This window comes from Camelus ferus, chromosome 4 (assembly GCF_009834535.1).
Source record: "Camelus ferus isolate YT-003-E chromosome 4, BCGSAC_Cfer_1.0, whole genome shotgun sequence".
Lineage (NCBI taxonomy): Eukaryota > Metazoa > Chordata > Mammalia > Artiodactyla > Camelidae > Camelus > Camelus ferus.
In genome coordinates, this window is record NC_045699.1 from 38202626 (window position 1) to 38222196 (window position 19571).

At 40.2% G+C, this 19571-nt stretch overlaps 1 protein-coding gene across 1 annotated transcript in view; it reads left to right on the plus strand.

Moving 5' to 3' along the window:
* Window positions 1-19571, plus strand: part of RORB (RAR related orphan receptor B) — a 171913-nt gene that overhangs the window by 145214 nt on the left and 7128 nt on the right. The window contains exons 5-9 of the mRNA XM_032477856.1: window positions 7322-7443; window positions 8838-8970; window positions 11659-11766; window positions 13335-13445; window positions 16362-16474. Of these exons, the coding sequence (XP_032333747.1) occupies window positions 7322-7443; window positions 8838-8970; window positions 11659-11766; window positions 13335-13445; window positions 16362-16474 (587 nt within the window). The remainder of the gene's footprint in view (window positions 1-7321; window positions 7444-8837; window positions 8971-11658; window positions 11767-13334; window positions 13446-16361; window positions 16475-19571) is intronic.

Here is a 19571-nt window from a genome sequence, read left to right on the forward strand (position 1 = left end):
ATGTTCATATTTCATTGTTTTATCACATTTTCATCACTTTTGAAGTTAGTAACAATCTTATATTTTGTTAGTATATTTTTATGAAAAACTTTAAGAACATTTTGATTCAGATCTACACGAAGTAAAAAGCAGTTATGCTATTCCCTGACTTAATAATTCGCAATAGAATTTGTATAAAAAGGAGACCAGAAGCTATCCTAGTACATTGGTGAGAGAGTAAGAGTGGCTGGACCTTAAAACTGAGCCAAGAAATGAATCATAGATTATCTGTGCCCCTCAAAACCTTCTTTAAAAAATTTGAAGAGCTTAAATGCTGAAATACTGCCTTCCTGTTGAGACTATGGATCACTAATAGATGGCTGTTTTAAGCTTAAATGTTATTAATGTTTTTATGGCACAATTCTATTTATGCCCAGAAAATAATGATCTCTAAACAGAGATTAGAAAAATCAGAAAGGTCTTGAAAGTGACATTGTCCTCTCTGACACTGTCATCTATTACACCCTAACCAGTAGACTTGTTCTATTTAATGACAGAAAACTTATAAAACTAGTAGTCTGTTGTCAAAAAGACAAAATGCACACTTGGTTAAATGTTTCACCTTTCAACCAGTTGTTCTAATATATTAGAGTCACTGCCTCAGAGTGTGGGTTCTAAGGAATCTTGATATTCTGAAAACTTAATGCAGGCACTTAAAACTTGCCTTGAGCAAGTCCGTAGAGATATCCTGGCATTAATTCAAAGCGAATCCCCTAAGAATTCCAGTTTCACACTAGTGGTATAAACTAAACAGAGACTTGAGCAGTTCTCTAGATCCTTAAGGCAAGTGATAAATTAAAAATTCATTAATCATTTCGATTGAGGCTGAGATATAGTATTTTAAGAAGAATACTTCCAAGTTTTTTTTAAAAATCCCTTATGGAGGAAAATGAATAGGGGAAATAATTCACCAAAAAGAAACTGTCCTTTCTCATGAGAAAAAAAAAAAAAAAGGAGGGGGAGGAGAAAGAATTATGAAGTTCAGGTGCAACCCCCTCTAGTGCTATATTTAGCTTTGAGTCTCCGCTTTCTCGCCTTTGGTACAGTTGGGCCACGGGTGCTCTTGGTAATAACACTGAAAGCAGCCGTTTTTAAAGATACACTCCACCTTCCCTGCTCCCAGGATGTGGGATTCTAATGAAACCACCCGTGCAATCCATGTCTGAGACACGATGGCCTTTGGAGAGCGCCATTTGCTGGAATGTCTAGTGAGAGCTAAAATAAGCCCCTTTGGTGGAAAAAACCTGCTGAGTGGTTGAAATCAGAGCTGCGGAAGGTCACTTGCTATTTTAGAGGCTGCAAGCTGGTCCTCATTTTATAACATCACAGTTATAAACAAGAAATAGTCACCTTACTTGTCAGTTTACTTACTTCTTATCAAAATAAGCAGATGTAGCCTTTTTTTCTACACAGTAATAGGTAATTCGGATGACTTGTTTCCAGAGTGTGCTTTACTGTGTGGATTAATACATCAGAAAAGTTGTTTTTCATCTATTTCTTTAGACATTACTTCAAAATGTAAATTTTACTCTGTCTGATATGACTGACCTTTAAAACCCCGTTTACCTGTGTGTATCGTGTGCATCACAACCACCTGTAAATGCCTTGGAAAGGATCTTCCTTCCTACTTCTCTGATTTATTCAGCAGATCACGGTGGAGACTGATGAGGGTTGAGACGGGAGAGGAGGAGGGTGGAAATCCTTTACAATTTCTGAGAGAGACAGGAGAACCAACTAACTTTTGGAATTGTTTAGATACAGTCCCTTTGGAAATGGAGGAAGGAGGTTAGTTCCAGCCCCAGGGGCTGTCATTTTTGCACACACTCTTGATAATTACCATCAATATTATTCCCATTTTCCTTTCAAAAATTTAACTTCTGTCTTCTTATTGCCCACGTCATAAGTGGATTTAAGATTGTCCCCAAAGCCTCTGGGGAAGTGTAACAATTTTAACAACATTTTTCATTATTTTTTCATCAAAATGATAAAGTACATTTGCCAGTATCAATTTTTTAAACCTCTTTATTGAGGTATAATCAACATACAAAAAGTTGTTCATATCTAACGTATGCAACTTAGTGAGTTTGGAGGTAATTATACACTCGTGAAAGCATCACCACAATCTGTGCCATAAACATATCTCTGTATCAATTATTTTAAAGATTTCTAGGCTTAGTCTTTGATTTGAATGACACATTGTCATTCTTATCTCATAAAGTTACTTAACACATGAAGTTACAAATTCTATTAATTGGTTATAAGTCTTGGGATCCAATAAGCCTTCCTTCAAGGAAAATAGGGTCAAAAGTCTAAAAACAAAAGGGCAATTTTATGGGGAAAGAAAGAGATATGAGAAAGGAAGTGAGAGCAAGATATTTTTTCATGAAATTAACAAGTAGAAAATAAGAATCATGGGTTTATTATCAACCTGTAATTACAGACACAGTTTTCCCTTGCCAGCATCAGTGTTTACATAATTGTGAAGGAATGACTGGATTGAGCATATGAGATTGGTTTTCTCCTCACCTGACATCGTTTTTATTAACTATCAAAGCAGCCCACACACTCTTAGTGAATTGGACAAACCTCTGTCTTGCTGAATACAGATGGAATCGTAACTACTGAGAAGATACAGCTGCATTTTCAGATCCCCTTAAGAAAACTCTAGCCTCATCTCTGGCCTCAGGAAGAGCAGTGTAGGGTCCGTGGGCATCACTTCTGAAGGTGGTAGAATTTCCATTAGTCAGTCATCGGGGCCATATTCCTGTTGGACTCATTATCCCAGCATGGTGTGTGCTGGCTCCTTCCTCATCATGTGCCGTCTGCACCCCCAGCCAGATAAAAGATCCAGCCAAAACCGAGTTCTGAGAAGCAACTGCAGTCCAAATCAGGGAAACGGATGAAGGGTGTGCGATTGCTCAGAAAGATTCCACATTCCCTACTCTTTTACCTCAGTCTCTTTGTCTGGATGTTCTCATGTGGTTGGTCCCTAGAGACAGCAGCGTTTACTATTACCTTTTCTATTTTTCCAGGCAAGGACTCTTGAAAGTTCCTTTAGCTCCCAGCAGGAACTTGGCATACTGTATTCATTGTTTCTCCCTTTGTCCCTTCTTTTTAAATCCTTCTCCCCGTTTCACAACCGCAGACGCAGCCCAAGCAGACCGTCTTCTCTGATGCTCATGCATCTTTCTAACAGACAGAAGGAGCCTTCAAGACTTGCTCCCAAAGGACCAAGTCTAGCTTTGCCGTGTGGTTTATCGACTCCCCCCCACCTCAGCCTTGAAGGGTCAAGTCCTTTGTGCACATGGCTCACCTTTGCTCTGCAGGCCCATGGAAGGAAGTGGAGGAGAACCACTCCTACAGCTACAACCACTCCTACATCTTGTGTCAAAAAGAGATTTGCCTTTTATTTCTCACCACAGGGGTGTGGGAAATAATTCCCTGTGTTTAATGTTCGACTTCAAACCCGTTGTGAGTGCTTGGGCTTTAATATGAAACAAATGGTCAGTCTCAGCTTTCTAAAATCCTTTGTCAAATAAAGCAGAAAATGAAAGGATGGTTGGATGGATGGGTATTTTCAACATTATCTTTACTAATCCAACATTGGTCAAGTACCTACTACATTTAATGTTCCCTCTCTTTCATACACCACACACACGCACGCACGCACGCACACACATGCATCCCTGCTGGTCCTATTCATCGTCTTTCAGAATTGTCTTATATCTGGCCCTTCCGCGCCATCTCTGCCATTCTCACCTATGCCAGAAGCTCCTCATATCTTGCCTGCATTTTCACAACAGCCTGATTCATCTCACCTACTCCCTCATGCCATCTCATCTTCTTTGCCGTCACTGAGATCACCCTTTTAAAACGAAAAACCGACCATGTCACTCTCCGGCTTCACAGTGTCCACTAGCTCCTAGTCACTTACAAGATAAAATCCAAACTCCTTGGCCTGGCTGACTCAGCTGTTCCATGTCTAGTCACAGTTTCCATCCTTAGTCTCTTGCCCCCCTCCCCGTCTCTTCCACGTCCTCTATGTTGCAAACACTATAGACTTTTTGCCAGAAAAGACAGCTGATTTCAAAACACCATTTGTTAGCTCTGTAGAAACAGGTGTAGAGTCACTCACTCTTTCTGAACCTCACTTTTTTCCTCAGTAAAAGGGAAACTGGTTGTGAAAGGGAATGACTATAAAGATGTAAAATATAATGGCAGCTGTTATCTAGCTCAGAGCTAGTTTTCTCTCTGTGCCTTTATATCAGCTTCTCCACCTGAGGTCCGTCTTTCTCTTCATGTGACGAACTCCTGCTCAGACCCAGGTCAACAAGCGTCTTCTGTATGGTTATTCCGTATGGTTATTTTTCTGCCGTCCCTAGACTGAGTTACATACTTTCTTCTCGGGGCTCCTACAGCAACTCAGGGCATTTGTCTCATCATGATATGATATGATACTATTGTAAGATCCTTTAAAAAAAAAAGAAAGTGTCTTTTTTTAATCTGTTCCTTAACTTGGTATAGAACAGCTTCTCAAAACATGTTTGTTGAGTGAATATATGAAGGCCTTGTGCTGCGCTGTGCAGTCCAGTTCTTGAAGAGCTCACAGTCTTGAAGGGTGGAAACAGATCCACTCAAATAAGCATAATTCAGGTCTGACTGGAATAAGGGCTGGATTGGGAGTAGAATTCACTGTAATGGCAGCTCCACGTGAGGATGCAAGGAAGCAGGGAAACCTCCAGGAGTGGCCGTCTGAGCTGAGTCCTGAAGCATACATGTGGATTTAACTTCCAGTTTTGCTTAACTTGCCAATATGGTTATCATGCCCACGCCTCCTCATACCCCACAGAACCCTAAGCTTTGGTGGCAGAAGGCCAGAGAATTCTTAAACCTTGGCCAACAGTTCCCAGGAGATGTCATAAAGGAACAGATAAAAAGTTTTTCATATTGCAATTCTAAATGGAATTGTAATTTTGCTTATAAACCCCAAAGCCTGTAAATTACTGACAAATCAGTATATCTTTGAAGATGAAAACAGACTACACCAAGAAGATAAAGGTTTGGAAACTCTGAAGCCATAAAAATCTTATGTTTTCATTACAGACCTACTGAGAAATAGATATGTTTTTTCTTAAGATTCTGAGTAATTAGGCTGTCTAAGTGAAATTGAAAAGTGATGAACCATGACATACCAATCTATTTTAATATGATATATAGAGTAATTCTTGCTTTTATTTTTACAACACAGGAGGATATTCAATAAAATTTTGAATATAGGATTTTTTTAAAGACAGGATTTTTATAATATGATAAGCAGTGGAAGTCTAGAAGTGCTCAATGCTGAATCCAACAGAGCATAGCTCTAATCACAAGTTAGCATTTTGTGGCATCTTCTATATGCATTAGTTTATACTTCTTTTTTTTAACATTTTTTATTGAGTTATAGTCATTTTACATTGTTGTGTCAATTTCCAGTGCAAAGCACGATTTTTCAGTTATACATGAACACACATATTATTCATTGTCACTTTTTTTTTTCGCTGTGAGCTACCATGAGGTCTTGTATATATTTCCCTGTGCTACACAGGATAATCTTGTTCATGTATTCTACATTTTGAAATCCCAGTCTGTCCCTTCCCATCCCCCGCCCCCTTGGCAACCACAAGTTTGTATTCTGTCTATGAGTCTGTTTCTGTTTTGTATATATGTTCTTTTTTTTTAGATTCCACATATGAGCGATCTCATATCATTAGTTTATACTTCTGATTGAACAACTCTCAAAAATATAGAAATATCTTCCTTCAGTAGCCCTGATACCAAGATTAAATATTTCTGTTTTGCCTCCACTAGATGGTCACATTGCTTCCCCCGATGAAAACCTATATAGAATGTCCTAATAGTAACATTGTGACTACCCTTTATTCAGTGTTTATTATATGCCAGGCAATAGACTGTATGAAGTTTTTTTTTTTATTTGGAAGGTTCATTAGAAGTTTAAGCTTACATTTTTTACTCTCTGTATTACTAAAATTCAGTGTCACACCATGTATACCAGAAGCTTAGCAAGATAAAAAGAAGGTAAGTCCTGCTCTGAGAATTATTGTCCTGGAGAAATGAAATATGGCTAATTAGAAAGAACAGAAATTGCACAACCTGAAACACAACACCCCCTTTTCTGTATGAGCCAAGAACAGTTATCAGGCAGAAAAGTTGCTCATCTTTATTCTGTTCACAACCCACTTAGAGAAGTACTTTGGTACTTTGGTTTCTCAAGATGTCACCTTCTTCATGTGTTCAAATGGCAGCGAGGGTTATGAGGGGACCTTCTGCCGTTCTAGCCAGCTCCCGGGGACTCACTGCAGGTTGTTAAGGAGAACTCTTATGTCTGGTTCGATTATTCAGCTTTCATACCTCCAAACCCAAAATAATCAATATTTAAGATACAATACCAAGTACAACTCATTTGGAATAAATGGCCCCAAAAGACTGATTGTATTTATTACTACTTTTTTATGAATGAAACCATTTTCTCTTCTTTAACTTTTTCAAAGAAAAATTTGATCTGATAACAAATTTGAAAGAATATAAAGGCCTTCATGAGCTGACATGAGAATTATCACCTCATGAGAGTAGTATTTCATCTCCCTCTCTCATTATTTATTATGCAAGATCTCTGCATGGTTCCAAAGTCAAATCTAGGGAAGCAATACCGTCAGAGAAGTCTACCTTCTGTCCCTCTCCCCTCATTCTCTTCTTTCTTTCCTCTGTAGGAAATTATTTTTTTCAATTATTATTTAATCCTCCTTTAAAAAATATAAGCAAATACATTTATATTTCAATATCTCCTTTCTGAGGTAAATATTAGGGGTCTAGTGATTTTCAAAATATTTTGAAGTATTTGGAGTTTACACTGACTGCTACAGCGTAACAAGTGTTACAAGATTGTTAGTGGACTTTTAGGCCAAAAAGCAAGAAACATAGTGATCTGTATTTATTTTAAAAATCAATATTTATCTGAACACTTTACGAATTGTAAGATTCCCGTCCTGTAACCCAAAAAAAGGCAGAAAAGGCAGTTACTTTTGACTAAAGACTGAAAATTGAAAAAAAGCAATGAAGAGTTTGTCTGGAGATTTTTAAATAGACGGTAGTGTTAAAGAGATGCTCTTACAGTTGGAGTGTCTCCAAAAGGCATTTCTACCGTAAACACATTAAGAGCAGGTTTCTTTGAACAGAGGGGAATTTTATTCATAAACCCTCAAACTGATATTCTTTCTCATAGATCGAATTGCACAGAACATCATCAAGTCTCATTTGGAGACTTGTCAGTACACGATGGAGGAGCTACACCAGCTGGCATGGCAGACCCACACCTATGAAGAAATTAAAGCCTATCAAAGCAAGGTACTCCGGGAAACTCCAGGAGAGCTTTTCTGTGATTTCTCCATTTCTGGCTTTTTCAGCCTCAGCACTGTTGACATTTCAGGCTGGACGATTGCCCTGCGCCTTGTAGGAAGTTTAGCATCATCCCTGGTCTCTACCCACTAGATGCCATGAGCACCTCCAGACATAGCTGTGACAAGCAGAACGTCTCCAGATATTGCCAAATGTTCCCTGGGAGGCAAAACCACCCCGACTGAAAACCACTGCCCTTTTTGAGTGACCAGGGAGACTGTGCCCACATCAGATGGTTTTAGAACATCTCATGGTGGCTTCCAGGGGCCAGGCAAGGAATGGGAGCGATTGAAAAACTCATAGCAGTAATAATAATTGCAAAGTTACACTGCAAAGATATGTAGAAAAGCATTCTAAATGTTTTTTCTCGCCCTACATGTTAAAAAAAAAGGCCCAAAGGAAAAAAGGACAACTCACCCCGCATTATTATCATTGTTAGTCATAGTAGTAGTATTTTGTGTCTGTTAGAGAATATTTTAAGAGAAGGAATCTTGTTGTTGTTGTTCTGACTCACATTACTTTCCTACGGGATTGAGATCCACAATTACAAGGTCTACCAGTAAATGAAATTTTAATAAAATATACAAATGTGTCTATATCTAAATACATGATTACAACATACTGATTGTCCTCCACTGAAATAATTAAATCTCACCGCTTTCGTATGAATAAGAGGACAAAAGCATAGATATTGTTTTGGTCAATAAAAAGCAGAGTTAACATACCTGGATTTATGTTTCCCATTCCAAAGAAAATAACCCCAGCATCAAAATACATTGATGGGATTCTGTGTTACTTAAGAGAGTGATTTGATTTTGATGTATTTTCCCTTGAAATTCTTTTTGCACCAAAAAAGCAATCTCCATACGTTCTGGGGGAAAGAACACAACATAAAAATATTATAAGTTTAGTGCCCACCCAGTACATGTGGAAATAACTTTATTGGAACCTGTGAATGAAACTGCTATTCCTCAGTGCAAGAGTTTGATGTTACACGGTAGAGTAAGAGCTTGAGTTTGATGTTACACGGTAGAGTAAGAGCTTGAGTTTGTTTAGGTGAGGGGATGGAGGAAAAAAGAATAAAGAAGCTATAAATACCTAGCTTTATGCACTACTGCAATATTTCTGTTATTTGAGCCTCAGTACTTTGATAATTGTGGTGTATCAAGGTTCAAATAGGTCAAAACTATGTCTTAGAAAATATTGCTTCTCTTCCAAAGGTGGACAAATTCCCACCATGGTCCCCAAGTGACAGGTGAGCGGCAGTTCGGGCCACCCTAAGTGTCTCACAGTCTCCGAGTTGTTCTTCACTCCGTGTGCATTCTGTGTTTTCTCTCTTGAAGTCCAGGGAAGCACTGTGGCAGCAGTGTGCCATCCAGATCACTCACGCCATCCAGTACGTGGTAGAGTTCGCAAAGCGGATAACAGGCTTCATGGAGCTCTGTCAGAATGATCAGATCCTACTTCTGAAGTCAGGTAAGCAAGAAGATTCTTGGGGGCCCTATTTTAGACCAGGAGGGGGTCGACCCTTAGCTCTGTGTTGCTTCGAGAAAATCCTCCATCCAGTCTGTAGCTCATTTTTACCACCCACGCTGTCAGCCAACTCCCAGAGGAAACTCTCAGTAATAAAAATGCCCTGATACTCATTCAGTTCCCCTTTGAAGTCAAATACAATTTTGCTTATTGAAAGTGGAGCTATTAATTGCAGAGGTTGAGATACCCAGCTTGACAGGCAGTGCAAGTAATTAGCGTGTCAAGGTGGCTGAATTGCTGAGCTGGCTCTAAAGTGTACTGCTTGCCGTCTGTGGGGGGGGAGAAATCCAGGCTAGGGAAGCTCTGCTCTGTGGTCATTTCCAATCATTTTAATGAGGATCGCCTGCAGCCAGAATACACCGGGAGCAGCTCACTGAGCTCTGATCTTTCCTCCCCTTCTCCCGCACACACTGTCTGACACACGCAGTCACTTCGGAAGTAGCTCAAGAAATTCTGCACACGACTGGCTTTGCAGATGCCATTACCCCAACAGGAAAAAAATGTATCTGTCTTTCTTGGCCCCCTTTGAAAATAGAAAATAAGAACCACCATGGTATTTATGTGAACCTTCATGGTCCAGGGCTGCAGTAAATAATAATAGTCACATAATAGCATAATTACATATATATGTTTATGTTTACCTGTGACATCTCCTTTAACCTCGTGTGCTCGATATCATTTCCATCTCACAGAGGAGGAAGCAAAGATTCAGAGAAGTGAATGGCTGTGTTCAACACCAACAAAGCCAGTATCTGGCAAAGCTGGCTTTTGAACTTGAGCCAAATGGAATAATTATTCTAAGTAGCTGCTGCTTCCTTACCGAATGATTAAAATTGGTGAAAATCTGGACTCAAACATCAACTTGATGTATTAGTTACATATTGCTGAGTGAAAACAATACCAAAACTTAATTCAAACACCAATAATCATTTATTTTGCTTCCAAAGCTGCAAAGCAGGGCTCAGCGAGGGATGGCTGGTCTCTGCTCCATGCGGTGTTCACTGAGGCAGCTTGACGGTTGACAGGCCAGAGCTCAGCCAAGGCTCTGGGCTGGGGGCCTCAGTTCCTATCCACGTGAGCCTCCCCACAGACTGCTTGGACTTTCTCAGAGCACAGGTGCTAGATTTCAAAAGTTAGCATTCCAAGAGAATGAGGCAGAAGTGTGTAGCATTTTTCTGACTTGGCTTCAACAGTCTCCTAGTGTGACTTCCGCTACACCTACTGGTCAAGGCAGTCATGAAGGCCCACCTGGGTTCAAGGGGAGGAGACATGGAAAGTAAGAGAATGTAAGGGGCCAAGGAAAGTGCCTTCCACATTGTAGATACTGAATAAATGGTACCTATTATTGTTTTTGTCAGGAAAGTGTTCAAGTAATATTTGCCAACCCCTTCTTGTGTGTAAGCCCCTATGGTAAGGTGACATATGAGGGAAAGCAGAGACGTCATCAGAACAAAGGAAATAAAACACGGACATAAATATAAATGGCAGCATAAGAAAGGCACCAGTGGTACATTTGGGCGCACCACCGGTGTGGCCAATTCACCCATATGATGTTCTCATGCAAATTTGTGACTTCTGAGTCTCCATGTCACCTTCCAACACACTGTGGGGCCCATTTCTCCAATACATGGATAAACCATGCAGCAGTAGTTCCTCGGGATGTCAGAAAATGTTCAGAGGGAAAAACAAAGGCAGTGAAAGTAATTCATTTAATAAAGATTTATTAAGCACCTAATATGTGCCAGGGACTTTTCTAGATCCTGAAGCTATAACAGTGAAGAAAATAACCACAGTTACCCTCTGGCTGCAGACAAGGGTCCTGCCACCGTTGGGCTAACAGTGAACTCAGAAATGTTAGGTCTGTCAAGATTGAACAAACTTCATGTTGGGACTTCAACAAGCCTTTGGTCTGTGAATGCCGATTATATATAACTGCCTGGAGTGGATAATACTCAGCATTTTGCCAAAACATTTGACTAAGAAACCCTCATTTCAAAGACATCAGGACATAAATGGTGCCCTCAAGAAACATCTTGAAGGAGTCCCTATTTAAAATCACCTTATGCAGAAATATACATGGAGTGTGTTAAAAACTGAAGCAGAGAGCAAATTTTCTCATAGCAAAACTTCTGTGGAATTTCACAGACTGGATTTCCTGCCGCAGAGCTCCTGTCTAGGCCACTCATCATCACCTGTGAATTCAAGAGCTGAAATTAACTTTAATATAAGTCAAAATATGGGAAAAGTAGGTGGAGGGTAATAGCTCAGTGGTAGAGCATGTGCTTAGCATGTACAAGGTCCTGGGTTCAATCCCCAGCACCTCCGTTAAAAAAAAAAATAGGAAAAAAATGTATGCTTCCCAAGAAAACATTGTTGCCCTCCATTCTAGTCACCTTTAAAGTGTATTTCATCTCTGATTCCTCGCAAAAACATCGAGAGCTTTATTTGTAAGTTATGTTTTACTTGGGAAGGAATCTTGAGGTGTGTCTGAATGTGTGTGTCTATGTGTCTGTGTGTGTGTATTAAAGTTTTTTGAAGTCTCTTGACCTATTTGCAGTAGTAATCTCTTTATTATTGCATTTATATATTGCATTTAATTATATATTGCATTTAATTTTTTCTTCCTCATAGGTTGCTTGGAAGTGGTTTTAGTGAGAATGTGCCGTGCCTTCAACCCGTTAAACAACACTGTTCTGTTTGAAGGAAAATATGGAGGAATGCAGATGTTCAAGGCCTTAGGTGAGTTTACCTTTGATGATGACACAGTTTCATTGCTACTATCCGTTTGTCCACTCGGATTGAAATTGGTAAAGGAAGTGCCTTGGTTCTCTCACGTAAACTAGTCTCTCGTTCAGTAAGTGTTGGACTAGGTGAGCCTCCAATGTTTCATCTAATTTCTCTGATTTTATAATTGTGTCTCCAAATATGAGAGGAAGGAGAGACCCACGGACCCTGTTGAGACCAACCATGCTTCTTTCAGAAATCAATGAAAACCGATTCTAAAAGAGCTGGATGCATTATAGGTCATTCTGATCAGATCAGCTTTTCTTTTACCTTCTACCTTACCGCGTCACCAAGTATATTATGCAGACCACTGGCAGCCCACGGGTGGCCTCTTAAGTTTCTTATGTAAACGTATAATCATCAGTTAAGAAACTGAAAAGAGGAGCTCTTTCCCTTGTGTCCCACTCAGAGTAGTGACATTCCCCTTGTCAGTTCATGAAGTTTTCGGAGCACAGACAGAGTGGCTGCCAGCCAGCCCCGTATGATCCCCAGACCATTCTTGGGGGGGGGGGGGGCCGGGACAGAGCCAGTCTCTGGAAGCATATCATTCACATCCAGCCATCAGTGCATGGTGTGGATAAGAATGTTAGCAAAGATGGGTTGATGCCAGGAAAGGTTTTAACGACTGACGGAACCATTTGTTCCATATCCTGCCCACGGGCATCAGAGAAGGCCACTGCCCTTTCGCCTTTTGTGCTGTTAGTTGATCCGGCAGCCAGCAGCAAGTCCCCCGGGGCCGGCAGCGGGTCCCTCCTGCCGTTGATACGCATCCATGTCATCTCCAAGGCTAGATTTTCAAGAAAGGAGGAAAGGCCTTGGCAAGCAACCTGGGTATATTTCCAGCTTCATCAAATAAACATTTACCAAGGATCAGGATAAGGATGAAGTATTATTTTGCCAGAATTCACAATGGCTAAGCAACTGACCTGCGAGCCATTCATTAAACCCTAAAAATAAGTGAATGCTGGCTTCTCAGTCGAATTTCCAGAGAAATTACCTAAGTGAACGTCATCTCATCTCCATTCTTGTAAGAAGTTTTTGGATTTTTTTAACAACTTAGTTTGAGGCCCTTGGACATCCGACAAGGCCAGTGACATCCTACAAGTGCCACTAAGACTGACAGCCCTCAGCCCATGGCACATAATGTTTTAGGTTTTCTGTGAGTGTGATCTCTACACTAAAGGATCCCCAAATCACTAATTTAAAAAATGTTAGTTGGAGCTGATTTCAAACTTACAGGATTAGAATGGAGTTATGCATTCCCAGTTGGATATTACAATGGGCACACACCATCTCCAACTGCCCCTCCCTGGTAATGTTAACTTTCATTACCTGGTCAAGATGTTGACCGATTTTCTCATTCTGTAATTACCACTAAATCACTTTTTATGGTCGGGAACTTGGAAATGTTTTTTCTGTGCACCTAATATGCAGATCCTTGAATAACTTCTTGATTTTAGGACTTTTATTACTATTGCTCCATTCTGTTCAAGTATTTTTATTTAATTTGCCTTCTTTTATAGGTTCTGATGACCTAGTGAATGAAGCATTTGACTTTGCAAAGAATTTGTGTTCCTTGCAGCTGACTGAGGAGGAGATTGCTTTGTTCTCATCTGCTGTTCTGATATCTCCAGGTAGGGAGGTCTGAGGTCCTTACCTTTTTTAAAAACCCTGTTTTGCTATCTTTAACATGAATTGCACCTACCTAAACCGAGGTGCTCTAAAGAAACTTTAAAATAACTGTATTTTCTTTAGCAAGCTTGTGATATTTTTGGACAATTCAAAACCTTGGATTAATTAAGGTGGTCAATTTTATCCCAAAAGCAAGAATAGGGTGTGTGGTAAGGATCACTCCAGATTCAGAAAAGCAACATTATTCCATAACAGCTAAATGAAGACAGTTAGTGCTTAGTTCTTACTATGTTCTATTTTGATTTTAAGAATAAAGGACATAAGAAAAATGTCCAGTAAGGTGAGGCTTAGGAGAAGTGTGCCTGAATGAAAGAGCCAGCATCGGTCTGAAAAAAGTAAAACATACTTTCTCTTCTTTAAATATCTCTCTCATTGACTTTTCTACCCCAGTTAATGCTGGTGTTCTCACTTCGGGCAAATGCGGGTGCCTTTTTCTTTTTAGCTATATTAGGAGCTTTAAAAGGAGGTGAGGACAGCAGAGGGGAAAATGGCTTCTGCTAAAGACTGGAAAAGGAAGAATCTCTGATGTAGCGGGAAACATTCTAGGACAGGCTCTGTCACCATGTAGCTGTGTGACCTTAAACACAGTGTTTAATAATAATAACAACAACAACAACAATAATAATAAAGACGTCATCTCGCTCTAAAATGCAATAAATAGTAAAGTTTCAAAGAAGGTAAGGTGTGACATTTATAGATCAAATAGCACTACTGCAATTGAATTTCTTCTTAAAAGCGTATGTCAGCCTGAAAATGTATAGAATCCTAATAAATGCACCGTTCCTTCTTCGACCAGAATGGGAATTCAGAGTCACTCCCTCAGCTGCCTGTCTGGTTAGATTTTGGGTCAAGGAATAGCAGTGTCATTGGCAGTTCTCTGTGGAAAGAAAGACACATTCCTGATCATTTTTATGGTCAAGAGACTCAGTCCTTCTATAACCCGTTTATCTCCAGGGACCTGATCTCTTCTGATACGTAATGTATTTTTCAGTGAGGCTGGGAGAAACCCGTCTTCCCTGCGACGGTGCACACTGACATATCACTCTTGCCATATCTACCAATAATACAGCCTGTACAGTTTTTAATCCCTCAGCCTTCATTTATTAATTTTTAAATTTTATGAAGATTTTTAAAAATCTGCTTCTGACTTTTAACTACTTTATCAGAAAATAGAATTTAGTTATTACTTGCCATATTATTTCTCACAGTTCTTTTTTAACTTGTTTGTTTGTTTGTGGCTTTGTCTAAAATCAAGCTGTTCCTCCAGGCCTTTATAAAAAAAAAAAAAAAAAACAACCTAGAAAGTTTCCAGGCTTAGCAGCACAAAGATAAATGGAAGATGAGACAGATTTTTTCTGGTAGCAACCACACGTCAAATCGTTTTCTGCCTGCCATTTCCTCACTGCACTTGATTGCTCCCATTGGCCACGGCTCTAAAGAGACTGGTGCTAAGCCTGTGAGTCTAGGATCAGGGAGGTGGCTTCACTCGGGTTCCTGCTTAATCAAAGGAAGTGTTACAAAATTCACTGTCCCCTTTAAGTATGGATGTGGTAAGTCAGTAAATTCCTAGCAGCAAATATTTAAGACACAGTATGTCATACCTAAACAATCCATTGCCCCAGATGGATGACAAGCCTGTTTCTTAGGAGTCGGAAATCAGCTGAACTACATATGAGCCTTTTTCTGGGAAGAAACGTGCAAAAGCCATCAAATTCTGTTGAGTTTGGGAGCATGGTATTTAGCTTACTCTACCCAGTGAGGAATCGTCCATCCCTGGTCGCAGCCCCAGGACACCTAGCTTGCCACCCTGGCCTACTGCCATATCCAGTGAGAGAGGAAAGACAGACTTCCAGCCTGCGGAAGCTCCATCTCATGGCAGATCCCACCCTTCCACGCAGGTTCTGGCCGTAATAGCCACTGTCCATTCAGCTCCAGGTAGTTCAGGGAAGGGGGAGGCAGGGAAACTTAATTTATTCTGACTGACAATTGTCACTGAAGGCTTTTGTGTTCACTTACGTAAGGGTTTGCTTACCTGTTGGCTAGACTTGTCCTTGCCCTGTCTAGGGTTACAGAATCGAGTTTCTCACCTGACCTCAACTGTGCTCAGAAGGATCATGTCCAGGTGCTTTTCCATGAGTATTTTGTTCAGCATTTGGAGACTCTAGGTGTCTCTTCGTTGAAGTTTCAACCCAAGGCATTGATGCTGGGCTGAATTTCGTCACCATGGTATAAAGCTTCTAGGAAGAAAGGAAGGAAGGAAGGAGGGATGGAAGGAGGGAACAAAGAGGTGGAGGGAGGAAAGAAATAAGAAAGCAAAGGAGAACGGGCTAAAGGAAAGGAGGGGTTATCCTGTTCATCATTCAAACATTCCGTGTAGGAAAAGAGGGCTCGGGGTTGCTTTTTTAAATTGATCCATGTTTATACCATGTAAATTATAACATAGCTTATACGAGGGAAGGGAGGTAACTGAATCCCAAAAGTGTCCCTTCACAACAGATTTTCTTCACTTCTATATTCATTTCTTCACAAATCATTAACTTACACTTTGAAAGAAAATCTAAGCAAATATCCAGAGAAAGAGTAAGTGATATAAATTGTCATGGACAACAAGAAACGTGGAGTTTCTCTGAACCATTGAATCCTTGCCTCCATCCTGATTTCCCATGTCAGGATATCTTGCATTAGTGTCATCATGGCATTGCTTATAAAACATTTGTTTTACAAAAATAAGTATAAATCTTCAGAAGCAATTTAGAACTAACTTGAAAAGGGCCTGAAACTCCGCACTTACATATGCAGGTGAAACGCAGCAAGGCTTCCATTCCCTCCCCTTCTTACCCGTTCTTTTCCTTTGTCAGACCGAGCCTGGCTGATAGAACCAAGGAAGGTCCAGAAGCTTCAGGAAAAAATTTATTTTGCACTTCAACATGTGATTCAGAAGAATCACCTGGATGATGAGACCTTGGCAAAGGTAGGTCCTCAGATCGCAGACCCAGCATCACTGAAAGCCAGGGCAGTGAGCTGAGGAGGGTGAGTCACCCACAGAAGGGACGGTCCTCAGCGACAACAATTCCGGTAGGTTCCCATGGTGCGTACATTTTGAGGTGCACAATTTAAAAGGGAGACTAGTAAATTACAACAGACTGAGAGGACGTGACTATCACAGGGAAGGATGGTACCGATGGACCTGAACCACGGGGAGAGGAGGACAAATCCAAGGACATAAGGGTGTTCCATCTGAAGAACAAAAGCTTGAAGCAAGGAAACAGGTCTTCAAAAATCACATGTGGCAAAAGAGGAGACTTGTGCCCCATAGGAGTCAGGCTGGGAAAAAGTTTCCTAACATTCTTATGGGTAGATTTTTACTCCAAACAAGGAAGAACTATAAAATGATGAGAATTGCTGAACAGAGGGATAGAGCACTGTGTGAAGGAGTGAGCTCCCTGTCGTCGGTCAGGTTATTGAAGGCACTGCTCGGTTTCCTCTCAGCTATGTTGTAAATGAGCGTCCGACCCAGAGTAGATCAGACTGATGCCTTGTAAATTTCCCTTCAGCTCTAATCTCTTCAACTCTAATCTGGGATTCTTTCAAAATGCAGTATCTCAGGGACAAAATGCATGTACCACACCATCCACTTCATGATTCAGCTTAATTAAGAAAAGTGATCTTTAAGAAGAATACTGAGAAAAGTTGTTTACCGAAGTAAAATGATCTTAAGAGGACGAAGGCATTTTCTAATGATGGATAGCATTTATTCAAGTATCTTAAATTTCCTTAGAATTGGATTTTTTTTTTTTTAGAGCGCCAGAATTATTTTAGATGTTAAAATGTCTTTGACTTCTTAAGAACTGGAATTTTTTAAAGGGTAAGCAACTAGGGAATGGCGCTTATTCTTGGTTAAAAACAATAGGAATCCTACTCTTTGTATTTTTATCATTAAAACCCTCCCACTCTGCTCTAGAAGTGCTTTATTTAAAAAAAAAAAAGCAGGGGGGTGGGGTGGGGAGAAGACTCTGTTGGAGATACTATCAGATTTTGCTTTGCACATCAGAGTACTGCTATAAAAAAACCTCCATGAGTTAAATATGCTGCCTCATTATGGTAACATCTTGTTAAACTTAACACATCACTAAGAAGAACATTTCTACACTGTAGAGTGATAGTTCTCTTTGCTGTACCTCTTCACTTACTGTGTGGGCAAAGACAAATCTCCTGCTCTCTGCACCTCAGTTTTCTCCCCGATAAGAGCAAAACTTCTACCTGCTTTCAGATGCACTGGGCAGAAAAGATGGTCGTGTGGATATACTCATCTGTCTCTGTTATTGCTCTGTAGCACGTGTGCATAAATCCATCTGGTTAGTTAAGGTGGGCAGGGGACGTTTCCTGCACTCGGGATCTCCCAAGGACTTTGCTCCCCATACTTCCCACTGCAAAATTAAGAACTTTATAAAATCCAGAGTTAGACAAAAGCTGTTGCTGTTCTGCTTAAGGGGATCATCTGCTTGTCAGAAAACCGTGGTTTCATCACCTGTAAAATGAAGATTACAATTTGTTACTCCTGGACAAATTTTTAGGTTCAAATGAGACATGTACACTGCATAAATTCTAACACACTGTGACATTGTGATTACTGCTCTCCTAAGAGAGTAACCCTCATGCTGATACTACTTTCTACCTCCTGGGGTCCTGGTGGTGATCTGAGGTGTCTGAGGTAGAGAGGAGACAGAGAAATTGAGGATGAAAGATAATTAATGGCAAGACGAAAAATTAAAACACCAAGTAAATGTCAGCTTAGCTCTGCTTTCTCCATTTTTAGTGGGGAAAGTACACAATTTTTTTTCTTTAAGATTTTTTTTTTAGGTATAATTGACATAGGACATTATATTAGTCTTAGGTGTGCCACATAGTGATTGAACATTTGTATATATTGTGCAATGAACACCACAGTAAGTCTAGTTAACATCCATTCAGTTCTTTCCTTATAGAAAGAGTATGTTGCAAAGCTGAGGATCAGAGAAAGTGTTAGAAGAGGATTATTTCTTACATAAAATTCACTGGAGCCAGATGACAAAGTATGGCTTCCACAGATCATGTGTAAATATTGAGTTTTGTGTAGACCCTTTGTTCTAAGAGTCATCATTTTGATAGAACGTTCTGTGAACTAACGTGGAGGGACCAGGAAACAGAATGAGAACTGGATTCTCATTTATGCACACAGCTCTGGACCATGTGGCTTTGCTTAAGTCACTCCATGTGTCTGAGTCTCAGATGTATCAACTGTCCTATGCTGAGGGAGGGGAGGAGAGGGCCAGTCTCTTGAGTTCCTGATGCTTTGATACTTTAAGGACAATGCAGTCACTGACATACAGGGACACTTTCTCATCAAACTCACACTCCCCAAAAGGAACTTTATTTAAATCTGGAAAAAACTGTTGTACCCTACCACGATTCTGCTCATCATTTCAGAAATTTCTTCTCTTGTCTTCCTAGTCATAGAGCTTTTCTGCCTCCACGGTGCTTCTAAAAGCGTGATGAGTTTTCCTAATACTTGTTATTTATAGACGCTCTGGGGAGTCTGATAAAGATTATGAAACTCATCTCTAGAAAAATATGCACGTACCCAAATGTATTCAAGTCCAGGGGTGCAGGTCGCAGCCCCCGGAGTAGATCTGCCTTCTGTGCAGTGTGCAAAGATGACCAGTTTGACCCTGAACAGGTCTAGCGCACTTCAGGTGAGGTGCAGAGTTCAGACATAGTCATTAAATTTCATCCTGAGGAAACAGTCTCCAACACACTTTCCCCATGCCCACTTCCTGAAATGTAAGTGCAAGTAGCAAAGCCTTACACTTTTGACCAAACTTGGACCTAGGGAAGGTTTGAAAATTCAGGAATTCTTATCCATTAACTAGAAGGTCTCAACCCTTACGTATTAATCAGTTTGTTTGTTTGGGGTTAAAAAAAAAACCCTATTAAAGAACCCAGTTTCTTCTCCTCATCGCCATAATGATAATATGTAGCATATTTATAATAAGCCATCAGAACCACTGGCCAGCTTAGTCACCCTGGAC